Genomic DNA, 18,265 nt, shown 5'->3' with positions numbered 1-18,265 from the left:
GCTTGTGCAAATGTAAACTTGAAATTGTTTCAAGATAATTTTGGCACAGCCTCTCTTTCATGGCTAATAAAATTGTATTAGCATGTGTTAAGTATGATTCCATTCTACGAAGTAACATATTTAGTTAAGATTTTATTCTATATTTTGTTCAGTTTCTTGTTCCATTAAATAAAGCATCCATAAGTAGTGCTTATTTTTATGTGATGGAATGTCTAAATCAGTGGTTCTCAACCTTTTTCCACTCACATACCACCTTAAGCCATCCCTAGGCCATCGGTGCTCTGTGATTAGTAAGGGATGGCTTAAGGTGGTATGTGAGTGGGAACGGAAGGTTGAGAATCACTGCTCTAGACCCAATTGTTACTGTAATATTTTGCTTGTGAAAATTTGTCATTGTCCCTTTGGAGTTATGAAACCGTGCACATAATGAGTCAATTAGATTAAAACAGTGGTTTTCAACCTTTTCCTTTCCACCCACTTACCACTGTAAGCAATTCCTTACTAATCACGGAGCACCTAGAGGCTACTTAAGGTGGCATGTGAGTGGAAAGAAAACTGCTAAACCCATCTCATTCATGCAATCATGGTTCATCCTTTTAAGTGTCGTGTGAGCTAGATTCTATATTTCAATGTGTAGAATTCCATTAGACATGCGTGGTTGGTGAATTAATTAATCACGGGTGTAATTTGCGAAACACTGGCTTGTGAGCTGGAAGGGCCTGTTCCTGTGCTATAATCTCTAAATTATAAATTATGAAGTTTTAAAAATTACGATATCGGTACACAGCAGCAGCTTCACGTTGATGGAAGACACGAGACGTCTCGTGACTGCACGCGAGTGCAGATTCTGGAATCAGGAATAAAAAAAAAAACTGCTGGAGGAGTTCAGTGGGTTAGGCAGCATCTATGAAGTGAAAGAATGGAGAATATTTCGGCTTGAGACACTGCATTGGGTTTGAAATTGGGTGCTGGATTGTTGGGCAGACTATGAACCACGGCACAATCCAGTCCTTTGGCATACCTGGTACAGTTGCTGGATGTCGAGACTTGTGTGGTTTATCGTCACATCTACTGAGATACAGTGAAATGCTTAGTTTTGTAAGCCATTGCAAAAAAAAACCATGCACACTCCAATACTGGAATTACTGCAGGAGCTTGAGAAGTCAGCCAGCATCCATGGGTAGAAATGGTCAGTCAGTACTTTAGGTTTGGACTTGAGGAAAGAGAGAGAAATTACTTGTCTAAATGGGGGAGGGCCCAGAGGTGATGGGACAGAAAGTCTGAGAGGTAAAGAGACCGGTCGAGGGAGAAGTCCTTAAGAAGGAGAGGCTTTTCCCTGCGAATAATGTATCAGACCAAACACTGATTGGGTGGCTGCTTTGCTGAACACTCCGCTCTCTATTCAGCCTTCTGGTTTGTCCTTCCCAAGTGCATTGCCTCACACTTATCTGCATTGAACTTCATCTGCCACTTTTCCGCCCAACTCTACAACCTGTTTATAACCGTCGACAACCTTCAGCTCCATCCACAACACCTCCAACCTTCATGTTATCTGCAAACATACTGACCCATTCTTCTGCCTCTCCATCCAGATCATTTATAAAAATCACAAAGAGTAGGGGTCCCAGAATAGATCCTTGCAGCACTCCACTAATCACCGACCCCCAGGCAGAAGACTGAACACAGACTGGGAGTACATTTCATTGAGCGCCTTTGCTCTGACTGCTTCAACAATAAGGACGTCTCTGTGACCAACCATTTTAAATTCACACAACATTGTCACACTGGCACGCCAGCCCATTGCCTCGTGCACTGCTAAACCGAGGCCATCTGCAAGTTGGAGGAGCAACACCTTGTATTCTGTCTTGGCAGTCTCCAATGAGACTGCATCAATATTGACTTCACCGATTTCCATTAACACCTCCCCAATCTCTCTCTTTCCCTAATCCTCTGTCTCCTTTCCTTCAGCTCCCCACTCCCTTCCCTTCTATCTTTTTCTCTCCTCCTCCCACCTCTGACCTCTTGCCTGTTGACCTGTGATCTTTTCTTCCCCTCACCCCCCCCCCCCCCTCAACCTTTTTATTCGGGCACCTTCCTGCTCTTTGCTCAGACCTTAACAAAGGCCCAGACCTGAAATACATCTAAATGCACCTGTCTCCACTACCTCCTCTGGTGGCTCATGGAATTCAAGAAGAAAGTCCGCAGGTGCAGTGGTCAAGTGCAACACACGAATGTGCTGGAGAAACTCAGCCAGACACTGAGCATCCAAGGATAAAGAGTGATGAAGGGCCCAGGCCTGAAATGGCGGTCATCCTTTACTTCCTACGGGTGCTGCGTGAGCTGCTGAGTTTCTCCAGCTCGTTCCAGATATTCATTTCCCTCTATGACAAATTCTTGCCTCCAATCTTGCTCGAGATTCTCCCCTCAAACCTGCCCTCTCATCTAAACTCCCCTCCATTTGGGAGGACCATCTGTGCTATCTCCACACCTCCTTATTGTATAAACCTCTAGAAGGTCAACCAAAGGGCTGTCTGTGAGGAGTACGTATGCTCTCCCTGTGTCTGCATGGATTTTCCCTGGGGTCTCCGGTTTCATCCCACTGTTCAAAACGCAAGGGCGGGGGTGTGTAGGTTAATTCGGTGTAAAATTGGGCACTATGGACTTGTGGGTCAAAATGGATTGTTACTGTGGTGTTTGTCTAAATTTATATTTAAATGAAACTCTTCCATTCCAATGCGAATATCCCCAGTTTATTCAATCACTCCTGGTAACTATAGCCCTCCATGTTAGACAACACCCTGGTGAATCTCTTTAGCATAGATTACAGTAACTTAGACTTAAATGCCACCAAAATTCAGTCTGAGGCAATTGGGTGAAGCTTTCAATTTGGGATGGGACTTTGGAGATGAAGTGGAGCGGGCTGTGTATATTTTCTCTTGCTGGTAGCACTATGAATTTCAATGACTTTCTCTAATATATATAAAAATAATTGAATTCTGAGCTGCACAACAAATTGGAAGATTGTACAGAAGCTGTTCTTCCTTTTCTGAAAATATTCAGCTCACATAATTAAAAGAGCAACCGACCCTGAAAGTGAACACACGCAGTGCCTGATATGATCAGCAGGCAGGTCACTTAATAATACCAGCAGCACTTTGGTGTGTGTCTCTCTGTGAGCTGCGTCAGCAGGTTGGACACAGCATCCTCCACCTCAAATAAAAGGTTGCTTCCCCCTGTTGAAAATAAAGGAACTTCAAAAGCTGGGTGCGGCGTAGATCTTGTCTGGAGCACAAGGCAGTGGACGACACATCAGGTGGAGGAGATGAAAGCAGGACTGGGTAACGTTGATCCAGCGTGGAGATAACCCAGACAGGTTCCCTGTTGAATTGGTAATGTGCATTGCATTTGGATGTGATTTGCTGAACCTTGGCTTTGCTGTAGCCAGAATGTGGCTACATCCTTTTGGATGAGAAGTTAAAACTGGAATCGGAGCAGGTGGTTGGGAACTGCAACACTGCTGTGCTTTGACAAAATGTTGGGGAATTGTGGTGTTCCACGATCATGCAGTCTTAATAATTTTGCCCTGTGTAGGTTGGAGGGTGCTGGATGTGAATGATTTCCTACTTGATGATTGTGAGTACAATTGGAAGACCACTTTACTGGTGTATTTTTTGGGATGTCATGAAGGTTACAAAGGTGTTGGGGTTAGAGTCAAATGTAAACCTATTCCTTCCTTCGTGTTGTGGCTCTTGCAAACCTCAGCCCACATCAGATGTTTCTGTTGCAAAATTTCATTGTCCTATTTACCCAACCTTTTATTGTCTATCTTGCCGCTCTTCATGGGCTCGCTTCTTATCTATAGCTTCCTCCATCTCACTACCTGATATTTTGCAACAATTTCAACATCAACCCCATTTCCCTGTCCCACCAACCTTCAGCTACCAAGGTCCCTGGCTCTGGAATTCACAGCAACCACCTTGTCTTCTTTCTGAGGAGATTTGGCCTGGCGCTGAATATTCCATGAAACTTCTGAAGGTATAATATGGGAAGTAAAGCGACTGGTTGCATCACAACCTGGCTTAGAAATTTGAGTGCCCAGAAATGCAGAAGGTGGTGGCAAACCTAGCCAGGTCCATCACAGGCTCATCTTCCATCCATTGTAGACATTTATGTGAGGCACTGCCTCAAGGAGGCAGCAGTCATCATAAAAGACCCTCCATCACACTGGTCACAACCTCTTCTCATTGTTATGTTTGGGCAGAAGGTGTAAAAGCCTGAAGTCCAGCACCTTCAAGTTCAAGAACAGTTTCTTTCTAACACTGATCGGGTTCCTTTTGTTATACTAATCAGGGACCCCCCACCACAAAAGGACTACACAACAGTAACACCACATCTTTAAAATCTTGAACTATGGTAGCTGTGAATATTTGTTATCTATCTTTTGTGTTTAGTATCACTTAAACTATTGGAGTTTTAAGAAGTATCTGTTTGGCAGCAGAAAGTAAGAATTTTGGTGCATCTGTATCACAATGTGCCAGGCCACTCGTTGGGGTGCTACTGGTACCATGTAACCCAGTATTACCTGTCGCGTGGTCAGTGACTAAACCAGCTGCTCCACCAGGCTTGCCTGGTGAGGAGGGTGGGCTAGACACTCTGCAGGATGAAAAACAAGATCTGTCAAAGGGTGGGCGAACCCTCTCGTAGGATCAATGGCCATCTAGCAAGCGTGTGCCGTGAAGTGTGGAAAAGGCATCCCTTGCGTCGAAGTTTGGTCTGGCCATTCCCAGCAACAGGACTTCCCCCAGCCGTCTTGGACCTCATCATGCCACTGGATCTGGGAAGAGGATGTCGAGAGGGTGGGTCAGGACCTGCACAACCCACTACTCACCTAAATCTATTCACGCACACGCTGCTCCTTTCTGAGGAATTAACATGATCACTCTCTTCTTGATCCTGAACCAATCTCTTGGTGCCAGATTTCGTTTTCAACACTCCTGTGAATCACATTGGGATGTTTAACTGTGTTGATCATACAGGGTGAAAGGAAGTTCTTTGGTCCAATGTATCCATGCTGATCAAATAGTCCACCTGAACTAGACCTATGTTCAGCCCATACCTCTCAAACTCTTCCCGAGTGTACCTGTCTAATACAAATGCAGCAATTGTGGGCTGCTACCTGGGAACCAGGCATCAGGATTTGTGAGGGTGCTGATGGCAAACAGCACTCCCAAAGATCCTTGGGCACTGACAACTTCTTCATTGCTTTGGGGGTTGAGAACCAGAGACTGAGGACGGTGACTCGGACACCTTGAGCTCGGGACTGGACAGGAGGCTGTGCGCCTGCAGAGGTTCGGGGAGCACAGGAGGCTGTGGGATCTGAGAAGGTGGTGGGATATGTGGACATTCGATGTCTCTGAGGGGAGACCCTCTTTTGCTTCTCTTTCTTGTCTTGTTATTGGCATCTCTCCGTGTGGCCTTGCGGAGCAAGCAAACGAAAATGAATTTAGTTTGTGATGGTAAAGGACTCTAGCAGCTCGTTCAATATGTGCATCACCTTCTGTATGGGCCATAAATATAATTATATTAATGGAAGTAATAGTGTTCTGTCAGAGTTAATGATCTGTTTTTCCGCTGTATGATTTTATTATTCTCAGCTTTATCAGACACCTTTTGTGGTTAGTTTCTGCTGCCACAGGTGCAATGGTGCAATAATGACTAGGATCATCGAGTCTGCTCCACAAATCCACCCTGAGCTCAACTGTTCTCCCATCTAGTTCTAATTTTTGGCCTTTTCCCCATCCCCTGACTAATTAGACACCGATTAATCTCCTCAAGCTCCCCCAATGATCGGGCCTCCACAGCTCTACATGGCAACGAATTCCACAAATTCATGACTCTCTGGCTGAAGAAACTTCTCCTCATCTCTGTTTCAAATAGGTACCTTCTAAGTGTGTGTCCTGGATTCATCCACCAAGTGAAGCATCTTATTCACATCCACTCTGTCCAGTCCTTCCAGCATTCAAAATGTTTCGATGAGATCCCCTTTCTTTCTTCTATACTCCAATGAATAGAGTCCAAGAGCTGATAAATATTCCTCATATGTTAGCCCTTGCGATTCCAGGAATCATCCTGGTAAATCTTCTCTGTACTCTCTCCAACATCATTACATCCCTTCTAAGATCAGGAGCCCAGAACTGCACACAGTCCTCCAAATGAGGTCTCACCAGTGCCCCATAGAGCCTCATCAACACCTCTTTACTCTTGTACACTATTCCCATTGAAACAAATGCCAACATAGCATTCACTTTCTTTTCTACCGATCTAACCAGGTGGTTAATATTTAGGATATCCTGCACGATGACCCTCAATTCCATTTGCACTTCTGATTTTTGAGTTTTCTCCCCATCTAAATAATAACCTGCCTATTTATTTCCTCTTCCAAAGTGTACAATCCATACATTTCTCAACATTATGTCTCATCTGCCATTTCTTTGTCTGCTCTCCTAAACTGTCCAAGTCTCTCTGCAACCTTTCGGTTTCTTCAACACTTCCTACTCTACCACCTATCGTGGTGACATCTGCAAATGGCCACCAAACCATTCAATCCATAATCTAAATCATCAATATACATAGTTAAAAAGAAGCGGCCCCAACACCAACCCCTGTGGAACACCACGAGTAACTGGCAACCAAGCAGAACAGGATCCCTTTATTCCCACCCTTTGCTTTCTGCCCATCAACCAATGCTCCACCCAACTTAATATCTTTCCTGTAATACCATGGGCTCTCATCTTGTGCGGCACCTTATCAAAGGCCTTTTGAAAATCCAAATGCTCAACATCGACAGTCTCTCCCTTGTCCATTCTACTTGAGATATCCACAAAAAATTTCAATAGGTTGGTTAGGCAGGTTCTTCCCTTCGTGAAACCACACTGGCTTGGACCTGTCGTGTCATGCACCTTGAGGTATTTCATAACCTCGTCCTTGAGGATCGACTCCAATAACTTTCTATCTACCAGCGCCGGACTGATAGGCCTATAATTTCCTTTTTTTTTCCATCACAAACTAAATTCATTTTCGTTTGCTTGCTCCGCAAGGCCACACGGAGAGATGCCAATAAAAAAATTTCCTTTTTTATTAATCTCTCCTTTCTTAAGCAGTGTAACTACATTTGGGACCTTCCAATCCTCCAGAACCTTGCCAGAGACTATTGATAAGATGAGTTTATTATCATGTACACGTCCAAAGCATATGTGCAATGGAGAGTGGCTGTAATAGTGTCTGCAGAAATTAGGAGGTCACGCAATATCCACGGATAAACCAGCAGAGCTGCTCTAATGAGGGGCTATTGCTTGTAAACAGGTGGCCTGTTTTCCATTCCATGGATGCTGCCTGACCTGTTGAGAGTTGCCAACATTTTCCGCTTTAATTACAGATTTGCAGCGTCGGATGTTTGTGTTGTCAGTGGTGAGAGGATGGAGTGGTATTAAAGCATTTCTTCTTTTTTTTTCTGCAGCACGAAATGTGACTTCTCCCCGGTCCTGTTGGGGAGGGTGGGGGGGTTGACTGAGAGCAATCAAAATGATCTCTGCAAAGGAGAGGCAGAAGAGGAAGCTCTCCAAGGACAGCATGACTTTACTTCCTTGCTTCTACTTTGTTGAGGTGAGTTACAAGGCCGAACACAGGGCTGTGGGGTCTGACGGTGTCTGTGCCAGCAGTCGGAGGGTATAATCTCCCCACTCTCCCCTCCTCCCCAAGGCTTGCCTCTCTCCAAGCTTGGCTCATACTACCCACAGCAGCTTGACATTCACGATGAATTCTTGGCCCCGAGCCTCACTTAATGCATGGTAGGGAATGAAGAAAGAAAGGCTGGGCAGCCTGCCTTTTTCCAGCTCCAGTGTTTTGCACACATGAACAGGGTTATAAAGTTGGAAGCTCTGCAGACTGGGCACAGCAAGGTTGTACGCATTGGATTTGTCAGCTACCAATGTTAATTGAGAGTTAAGCATTGGTCAGTATTCCTATGTTGCATTCTTCTTCAAATTAGTCCCCTGGCATCTTCTGTGAAATTCAAGAGGCAGAGAGGTTTGATTTATTGACTGGATACTGGTGCCTGCAGCAATACTGTACACCCTCGGTGTTGGAGCTGAAGTTTCAGGAGTGATGCTAGAACCTGCAACTTTGAGAGACTGAGGAGAGGGCACCAGCCACCAAACTGATGCACGGCTGCTGAGGACACAGCTCTGCGAGAGGGACTCGCCTGAGAGATGCTGGAGCGGCTCGGCGGCTGAAGGGCTCTCACCAGGCTTCAGACTGCTGGTGACTGGCTCATGTGGACCAGGTATCAGAGCTGAGATTCATGAGGGCGTCAGGGGGGCAGGGGGCAGACAGAATCCTGGTCATGTCAGAGGTTCAGATCTGGGAGCTCGGGATCACCAATGGAACAGGAATCCGTATGGGCCGAAGAGGCTGCTGTGTCACTGGTGCGTGGAATTAAAATGGTTGGCCTCTGGGAGGTCCCTGCTATTGCAGCAGTCGAAGCAAAGGTGCTCAATGAAATGATATCCCAGTCCCTCCAATGTAGAGGAAGCCATGCCAGATGCAGTAGCTGACCCCTGCCGAAAAATTGTTTGCGGGCCCCCGAAAGTTGGTGAGGGGAGAAATGTGGGTGCAAATGGAGCGTTTTCACTTGCGTTTCAGCATTTCTTGTGGTCACAGGTGTAGGTATCAAGGGGCGAGATTAGTGGGAAGGGTTGAATGGATGAGGGAGTCACAGAGTGAGCAGTCCCAGGGTGGCCAATTCCAAAAAAGAGGACCTGCAGGTTCAGTGCCAGAAAGCTCTTTCAGCGGGAGGGAGGGGGTGGTGGTGCAGGTGCCTTACCTGCCGTGAGCCTCCGCGCATCCCCATCACACTTGCCCCTCCCTCCAGCGAAAGTTACGTTTGTGGCCCTGGTACTCAAATTCATTGCGCGTGAGCCAGCCAGCACAGGAGGGGGTGCTTACCATGTTAAGTGCGGCATCCCGGGGTCCATAGGCCATGCGTGGTCGAGTTTCTTCTTGCGCACCTGCAGGCATACGCGCAAGAAGAAACATGGCTGCGTACAGCCTACGGATCCCCCAGGACGCCGCATTTAACGTGGTTAGTGCCCTCTTCCTTGCCCTTTCTGCCTCTACACACCCAAATGGAGGACAAATTGACATCTGGCTTGAGGTGGCACCAGATGGAAGACAGATTGCTCAAAAGCCAGACTGTCTGGCCTTAAACTGGACATCTGGAAACCCTAGCGGTCCTTGCGGGGAAGGTGTGTGTGTGTGTGTGTGTGTGTGTGTGTGTGTGTGTGTGTGTGTGTGTGTGTGTGTGTGTGTGTGTGTGTGTGTGTGTGTGTGTGTGTGTGTGTGTGTGTGTGTGTGTGTGTGTGTGTGTGTGTGTGTGTGTGTGGTGATGGGATCATGCTGTAGGTGACAGAGGTTTTTGGATATGGAGGTTGGTGAGGTGCCTCATTGTGTACCACTTTAAGTCATCCTTAGGCCATAGGTGCTCTGTGATGAGTAAGGGATTGCTTAAGGTGGTATGTGAGTGGAAAGTAAAAAGTTGAAAACCATTGTTTTAATCATCCCTCATTGACTTGTTATGTGCACAGTTTCAGAACTCCAAAGGAAATGGGCCAATGACCATTTTTCACAAGCTTTTCAGTAAAAATTGGATCTAGAGGAGTGATTCTCATCCTTCCCTTCCCACTCACACACCGCCTTAAGCAATCCCTTACTCATAGAGCACCGATGGCCTAGGGATGACTTAAAGTGGGATGAGAGTGGAAAGAGAAAGGTTGAGAACCACTGGTCTAAGGTGAACAAAGATTATATGACGATAAAGGAATCTTGATCCTCTGACCAACCACACTGCAGTAATTGTTGGTATACTGGATAAAAAGGGTGAGGCCCAAACAGTATGCCTGTTCCCGTAGCAGAAGTTGGAACGCTGTGTGGAGAACACCCCTTCAAGTTATTGTAGAAACAGAAGGTTCAGACTGAAAACTAGACAGCAGGTTATTCATCTCATTCTGGTTCCGGATCCCTGAAGCGTTCAGAAGTGCCCGTGGCCCTTCAGGAACTCCATTGGCCATGGGATTCTGGACCCAATACCTGGTTGCCAGGAGCCAGTGGCCCGATGCGAGGCCTTTTTGACACCGAGTCAGTGCTGAAGCCTTGGTCTGCTGCAGGGTCCTCTCCCAGGCTTCAGCTTCTCAGCACGAGGGGTGTTCTACTGCTGCTCTCACTGAGCCGATACAACATGTTCATTATCATCTGACTGTACACAGATACAACCCGACGAAGCAGTGTTTCTCCAGACCACGATGCCCATACATACAGACATAATACGCCCCACATATTCACTTTAATGCTTAAAGATATAATTTAAAATAAATATTTTGGGATAAACGACTTGATTACAGGTTTCTGTTCATTCATTTCAATGCCAGTGGGAAGAAGCCATTTCCCAGCCTGACAGTTCCCAGCCTCTGTCCCACCTCCTTGCCGATTAGTGGGTCAAAGGTTCCGTGTGCTGACTGGAAAGGGTCCTCGATAATTCTTTGAGCAACACTCCTGGTGAAAGTTGATAATAGAGGAAAGGGAGACCCTTTCTTAGCCATTTTGATGATCCTTGCAGGTACCATACATAAAGATGCAGCTGGACAGGACACTCTCAATTGTGCTCCAGTAAAGTTTTGTCAGGATTGGGGGCAGTAGCCAAGGCCTCCTCAACCTCCAGCAGGACCACAGTTAATGACTGATAGCACGAATTATATTTAACTGTTAGCTTCAGCTATGTTTAATTGAAAGATGTTACCTTTATTCTTGATTTCATAATTGAGGAATTTTTGGAAAGTTGACGCTCCTTCTCCCAACTGCAGTGAATCTTGCTCTATCATTAATCTGCTTGTGTGGTGATGGGATCATGTTGTAGGGGCTGGAATTTTTTGGTCATGGAGGTTGTTTAGTTGAAGGTACCTCATTGTAAATGGTCAATTTTTCATCCTGATTCCCACAGGAGAGACTTCTAACGTGGGCCGCACGGTTAGTGCCATGCTTTAACGCCACCAGCAGCCCAAGCCTGAATCTGCCGCTGTCTGTAAATTATAGGTTTTATCCGGGTACTCAGGTTTCCTTCCACATTCCAGAGATGTAGGTAAAATGGTCACGTGGATGTATTTGGGCGGCGTGGGTTTGCGGGCTGGAAGGACCCGCTGCTGCTCTGTCTCTTTCTAAACTAGTTAATTTAATCATCCCTAATCAATTCATTTCTGGCCTCTTTGATGTCCATACAACAACAGCTGCTTTGGTTTGGTTCCCAAGTCCCAGATCCGCAATCTCCCAGTTCTCATTCGGTTCCAGCCAACTGCAGATGTTCTGATTGCACATCCAGAAACTTGGTGTGACCCTCCATGGTGGTTGAGGACTATTTAAATGTGGCTGGGCTCATTGAGTGTGGTGAGAATTGTGATCACTCCTTTACAAGTCAAATATGTAGAGTTTTGCAATCAAAAATTTATCTGATCAAGGAAAAAAGCAATAAAATGAGTGAGTGCCTGGATCCAGATTTTTTTTCATGGGATTGGACCAGGATCTAGAGTGCTTGCATATTTCCAGGTCCATTAACCTGCAAGAGTTCACCAGAAAAAAAATTATACTGCTGTATGATGTGTTTTTAAATAGAAAATATTGGGGGGGGGGTGGGTTGAGGGGGAATGAGGGGGGATTGTGTTTGATTATTAAGAATATTATCCAATAGTTTGGACAATCTGCTTCTCGGGACAAGGAAACGAATCCCCAGGATTATTAGAGTTTTATTTTGGTTAATGTTGGAAGAAACTTCTCCTGACCCAGCATTAGATGAGTGATGGATAGAGATGGGATTTTGTGGCGGGGAGAAGTGGATGGAGAGAGGATGGTGAAGGTGGCAATGGTATATGGACACTGACACTGAGTTCGAGATTATCTCACCAGGGGAAGGGAAGCAGGGGGCCCCAAGATTGACAGAAGACTTCAGGCAAAACAGGCGCAGTGGGTGGCGATCCTCTGGCTGTGATGGGCTGGATAAGAGCAGGTAGGCACACAGGTAAGGTCCCTCAACTCTGCTACATTCATGACTACATCGGGGCTGCCTCATGCACCCCTGATGAGCTCATCAACTTCATTTATTTTGCGGTCAACCTCTACCGCAATCTCATATTCACTTGGTCCTTCTCTGGCAACACTCTCCCCTTTCTCGATCTCTCTCTGTCTCCAGCTCGAGAGGCAAGCTTTCCACTACATTTTTTTTCACAAACCCACCATCTCCCACAACCATCTTGATGACACTTCTTCATACCCAAACTCCAGCACTGATTCTGTTCATTTCTCAAAAAGTCTATTCCTTTCTCCAAATTTCTCTGTCTCTGCTGCATCTGTTCCCAAAGATGAGGCCTTCCAGTCCAGATCATCTGAAATGTCCTCCTTTTACAAACATGGCTTCCCTTCCATCACCATCAACTCAGCCCTTGCCCGCTTCTCCTCCATTTCCTGCTCATCTGCCCAGGCCCCCTCTGTCCCCAGACATAACAACACAGGATTCCCCTCATCCACACCTGCCATCTTACTAGCCTCCGAGTAATTTCCACCACCAGACGCATCTGCCCCTCTCTGCCTTCCATAGAGACCGCTCCCTCCGAGACTCTCATCCCTTCCCACCAATTGCCCGCTTGGCATCTTCTCCTGTGGCTGTAGGAAGTGCCTCACCTTCTCCCTTGCTACCATGTAGGGCACTAAACAGTCCATTCGAGTGAAGCAAGAGTTATCTACTGCTCCTGTTGTGAGACTGGAAGATCACTTTGCTAAGCAGCTTCGCTCGGTCCGCATCAGTGACAGGGATCTCCCATTGGCCAATACTTTAATTCTGCGCCCCTCTCCCATGCTGACGTGTCTGTCCGTGGTTTCGTGTACTATCCCACCAAGGTCACCAGTAAATTGGAGGAACAACACTTAATTTTCCATCTGGGCAGTCTCCTACTGAATGGCATTGACATCAACTTCTCTGGTTTCTGCTAGTCTACTCCCCATCCTCCCTTCTTTCCCTTTCCCTTCTTTCCTCCAGCTCTCCACTCCCTTCCCTCTCCATTTAGAGAACCATCCATCATCCTCTTGTTTGCTGGTGTACCCTCCCTCTCTTATCCCCCTCTTCTGCCTTTGGGGCCGTGCTCCTCCCTCCCCCTACCATGTAGTTCAGGTGCCTGCTTACATTTTTCTCATTCTTTGATGAAGGGCTCAAGCCCAAAACGTTGTTAATGTATCTTTATCTTTGCTCTATAAAGTACATAGTTTGACCTGTTGAGTTTCTCCAGCATCGTGTTTTTGCTTCACTCTACAGACCTTCGTGTTTTTCATTGATAAAGGCAGGTTACATTGAGGGTGGTGGATGTGTGGGACGGGCTGCTAGAGGAGGGGATTGGGGCAGGTACTATTGCAACTTTTGATTAAACATGTGGACAGGCACATGGATTGGATGAGTTTAGAGGGATTTGGGCCAAACACAGGCCGGTGGGACTAGCGTGGGTGGGACATTTTGGTCAGCAGAGGCAGGGTGGGCCGAAGGGCCTGTTTCCACATTGTATGACTCTAGGTCTCATTCAATGGAGTGACAGAGCTGGAGAATGGCATGGTGAGTCCCATCACGGGCTACTGGCAGGTCGGAAAGGAAGAGGGCAGACCTACGAGTGTGGTACCACGTGGAGATGCAGAAGCTGATTAGAGGGATTCAATCCAAAAAGCTTCATTGTGTGGGCAAAGATTTGGAAGGCTCAGTGTTCAAGGAGAGGATGAGGAGACTGGCAGTGGGATGGTTGGATAGAGTTGATGATGGCAACTAGCTTGATTGGAGACAGAACAGGGAGAGAAATGCATTATTCAGGATAGGTCAGCAATTGGGTGGGAGCACATTACGGGTGGGATGGTGTTGGCAGTGAGAAAGGTGTCAGCAAGGAAATCTGCTCCTGTAGAATAAAGCAGCAAGGGATGTCTGTAGTTTCTGATGTCTCTGGACAAGTGAACAAAAACATTTCCCAGCCACTGAAACACCTCTGAAATGTAAACCTGGAGGCAATGGGGAGCCAACCCTTACACAGCAACCTCTCCCACAAACAGCAATGTGGTAACATTCAAATCGTTCTCCCCCCCCCCCCCTCCCCACATTCCCCAACTGAGGGGAATGATTAACCAGTTAACTATCCTGCTCCATTTCAAACCGGGGCTGTCAGGCAATTTACAACCACCTGAAAAAGAACAGATGGTTTAACATCTGATCATGAAGATTGCGGTGCAGGGGTCCTCCAGTGGTCTGCTGGTGCCGAAGCCTCGAGGCTGAGCTCTGGTTTTCTGAAGTAGGCCTTGAATAAACAGTGTTCAGGCTCGCAGGCAAAGGAGCTGGTAATCCACACACATAGCAATGTAATGGCCATTAGCTCAGTTTACTGAGTGATGGATTAGTTGGCCCTGGGCACTGATATTTAAAAATGACAACTTCAGCACAAATGAGGAAGGTTCGATGGCAGTGAATAATGATACTAATAACCTACTTGTTCATTTTGAAAAGAGATGGATGTGTCAATTCGGGACTGTGCGCAGGGCTGTTCACATAATTGAATTGGGAATAAGCAGGTGGCATAACCAATAGATGTTGTTGATTATGTTATTGTCATATACACAAGTACAGGTGAACTGAGATTCTTACTGCAGATATTCAAGGTACAACCATAAAAGTACAAATTAAATTGCCAAGTTAATAGGAGAGGAATATGAAAGATGGATAAATATTCAGTAGTGCATTAAACAAAAGTGATGTTTCAATAATCTTTTGGTGACATTGGAGTATTTTATGGTTCAAGGTACAGGGGGTTCAAGAGCCTCATAATTTTTGGATTAAAATCTTCTTGAACTGAGAGGTGCTGGACTTCAGGTTTCTGTGCCTCTACCTGAAGGTAGCAGGTTGTAACCAGGGTGATGGGGGTCCTTGATGATGGTGGTGGCCTTCCAAAGGCTGGGACTCGATGAATGGGAGGACAGTGCTCGTGATGGCTCGACTCGGCTTTCTACTTTCAACCTTCCTCGTTCTTGGGCCCTTGAGTCACTAAAAGCCAGGCCAAGGTGCCGAGCTCTACAGCCCAATGTGAGATGAGAGGACAGGTTTGCTTCTGTACAAGTGAAAACACAAAGTTGGAGAATCTCACCAGGTCAAGCAGAGTCTTTTCTTGAGCGAAGGTTTAAAAAAAAAAATGCTTCAACCATGGATTTTCGTGTTTTACTTCACTTCTGTACAAGCCCTTATAAAAGGGATACAAAGAGTGGATTGATGACAATAGTGTTGGTAGCGAGAGAAGCCAATTCTAACTCTAATGTAGATCCATTCTGAGCCTATTCTATGAATGTAGGGGGATCTGCTGGCCATGGTTCAGTAATCATTTACATGCACAGCATATGATACATATGGGAATGGTACATTCCCATTGGGTCTTTCAGCTGTTCACCATGAATATTGTACAAAGCCAGTGGAAATAATGGAATTGCACAGAGCACAAGTGGGCACCCTCACCTTGCCTAGTCAGCAGGGTTGGTGTCGTGATTGGTGCAATGCTATTACAACGGCCTGGGTTCACATTGGCGCTGTCTGTAAGGAGTTTGTACATTCCTCCGTATCTGCGTGGGTTTTCCCTGGCTGTTTCTGATTCCTCCCACGCTCCAAAAAAATCATGGGGACTGTAGGTATATTTGGAGGAATGGGCTCATAGGCTGGAAAGGCCTGTTACAGCACTGTACGTCAAAATTAAATTAAAATAAAATAAAATTCCATTGGCCTGCATTAGACCCTTCCATGCCTTTCTTCTCCAAATGATGGGTCTTTTCTCCAAAACTGGGGGACTCTCTGCTGAAGCCTGTGTGGTATTCCAATGAATCTGCGCTGCTTTCTCTTTCAGGGTCTGCTTATCCTTCCAAAATTGAAGCAGTATTTTGGATGGGATGTGTCCCAAACACGGAATGGCCATTTCCTTCCACGAGTAACCCAGCTCCAATCAGAGAAACGGCAACGTTCTGGCTGATTTGACCCATCTGTCCACCTGACCCTGAAACCACCTTCAAAGTCTTTCTCGTTCCCAGTTAAAGAACAGCTTGACTTATCTCGGGTCCAAAGTGAATAACTCAGCACTTTCCCATCCTGAACACTGGTTGTCGAAGTTTGCTGGTTAAGACGACAGGGTCTTAATTATTAGTTTCCAGGGGTAAATTAGCTCTGAATTTGACTTGCAGCTCATTTTGTATCCTGCCAAAAATCTGTAATAACTCTCCGTATGCTCTGTCTTCATTGTGCAAGAAAGACCAATTCTTGCCTTTCTCTTTGTGTGTCAGTTACAACTGAAGTGACTTGTCATTTTGGATGGAAATCCTCAATTTATTCTGTTGGTGTTCGCTGTGCGCTTAGTGTGTAACGTTGGACCTGCCAGATTTTATCCCAATGGGGAGCCAATAATCTGCTTCTGTGATGTTGGTTGACGGGAAACGTTCATCACGATATGTAAATGGAGGTCAGAGTGTGTTGTGGGAATTGGTGGGCTTTTTATGCCTTTTAATGATGAAATATGTCAGTTCCCCACCCTGCCTTTGTGTTGGGAATGAGAATCGTGCTCATAACTTGATCCAGCCCACTGATCTGAAGAAATTGTCCTGCATCTATTCATGCCATTGTTCCAGAAATGAAAAACAATCTACACTGTGATCAATGGCTGGGGGTTCATAAACACAGTTCACTGGGTTAACCCTTTCCACGCCACTGAGATGCTTTCTCTCAAGCTTTTGAAATGTTCATGGAGCACCAGTTTAGCTGCCACCTCCGTCAGCTTCCCAGACATTCAGATGGGGGACTCTGCAAAGTGCACTGCTGTTTCTCACCCAATTGGAGATGTCCCCCCTACCCCCCCCCCCCCCACCATCCCCCCTGCAGCTTGTTACCTTCCCAGCTCTGATGAAGAATCTGCAACTGAAAACATTGGCTCGGCTTCTCCTCCTACAGATGCTGCCTGACCTGCTGAGTATTTCCAGCATTTTCTATTTCTATTTTTATTTCAGGTTACCAGAACCTGTGGCTCACCCACTCCATGTGGTCTGACAGCAGCTGGCAAGGCTGTGCGCTGTCGACACCAAGGACTCCGGCAGCAGGTGCCCAGGAATGCCAACCTTTGCAGGTCCTCCTCCCATTACACACCATCCAGCCTGGGAAATTTTGTCACTGTGGATCGAGCTGCCAGCTGAAGTGGTGAATGCAGGCTCGATATTGGTGTTGAAGAGAAATTTGGATAGATGGATGGGAGGGGTAGGGAGGGCTACAATCTGGGTGGAGCTCCATGGGACTAGAAGAAAAGGGACTAGGCCAAAATATCCTGACCAGCTGCATCATGGTCTGGTATGGGGACACCAATACCCCTGGACATAAAGCCCTTCAAATGTAGTGGACACAACCCAGGACATCACAGGCAAAACCCTCCTCACCATTGAGAACATCTACAGGGCACAATGCCATTGGAGGGGAGCAGCAATCGCCAAGGATCCACACCACCCAGCACACACACTGTTCTCACTGCTGCCATCAGGAAAGAGGTATAGACTCGCACCACCAGGTTCAGGAACAGCTGCTACCCCTCCACCATCAGACTCCTCACCAACCAACTCAATCAGGGATTCATTTAAGGACTCTTAAATGTGCATTTTTAAAAAATTGTCCTCTGTCTCTGTATTTGTTTACATTTCTTTATTTGTTTATATGTGCACATTGAGTTCTGTGCAGTTTTTTTACACGACCAATTCTGTCTCGCCTGCAGGAGAAAGAATCTCGGGGTTATATGTGATGAATGTTCTCTGACAATAAACCCAAATAACAGTTCTTTTTCAATATTCTTTTTTAACATTGAAATTTCACTTCCAAAAATACAGAGTAGATACGGATATATGTTAAAAGTCAAGAAGATATATTGCACCTAAATCATATCATTTCATCCAAGGTCTCCCACATTTTAATCAAACAGATTAAATTGTATTGATATTTTATTATTTAAAAAAAAAAAGGAAAATCTAAAACCACAAATAAGCTGCTTGGTCAAAAAAAAGGAAGACAGAATTTTTATCAGTGATTAATTACCTCATTAATCAACACTTCTACCTTCACAGCAATCAAAGATTATAAAAG

At 45.9% G+C, this 18,265-nt stretch overlaps 1 protein-coding gene across 2 annotated transcripts in view; it reads left to right on the top strand.

The window, feature by feature from the left end:
- Positions 1 to 18,265, top strand: part of plppr3a (phospholipid phosphatase related 3a) — a 68,193-nt gene that overhangs the window by 18,033 nt on the left and 31,895 nt on the right. Inside the window, exons 1-2 of one of the 2 annotated variants that reach the window (XM_069922978.1) lie at positions 3,318 to 3,389; positions 7,517 to 7,662. In XM_069922978.1, the coding sequence (XP_069779079.1) occupies positions 7,582 to 7,662 (81 nt within the window). In that variant the 5' untranslated portion in view covers positions 3,318 to 3,389; positions 7,517 to 7,581. Of the gene's footprint in view, positions 1 to 3,317; positions 3,390 to 7,516; positions 7,663 to 18,265 lie in introns of those variants that run through there. The other variant, XM_069922977.1, reaches the window with a different exon arrangement.

Source organism: Narcine bancroftii, chromosome 3 (genome assembly GCF_036971445.1).
Source record: "Narcine bancroftii isolate sNarBan1 chromosome 3, sNarBan1.hap1, whole genome shotgun sequence".
Taxonomy (NCBI): Eukaryota; Metazoa; Chordata; class Chondrichthyes; order Torpediniformes; family Narcinidae; genus Narcine; species Narcine bancroftii.
Note: the sequence above shows the minus strand (reverse complement) of the source record. Positions and strands in the feature narration are given on the sequence as shown.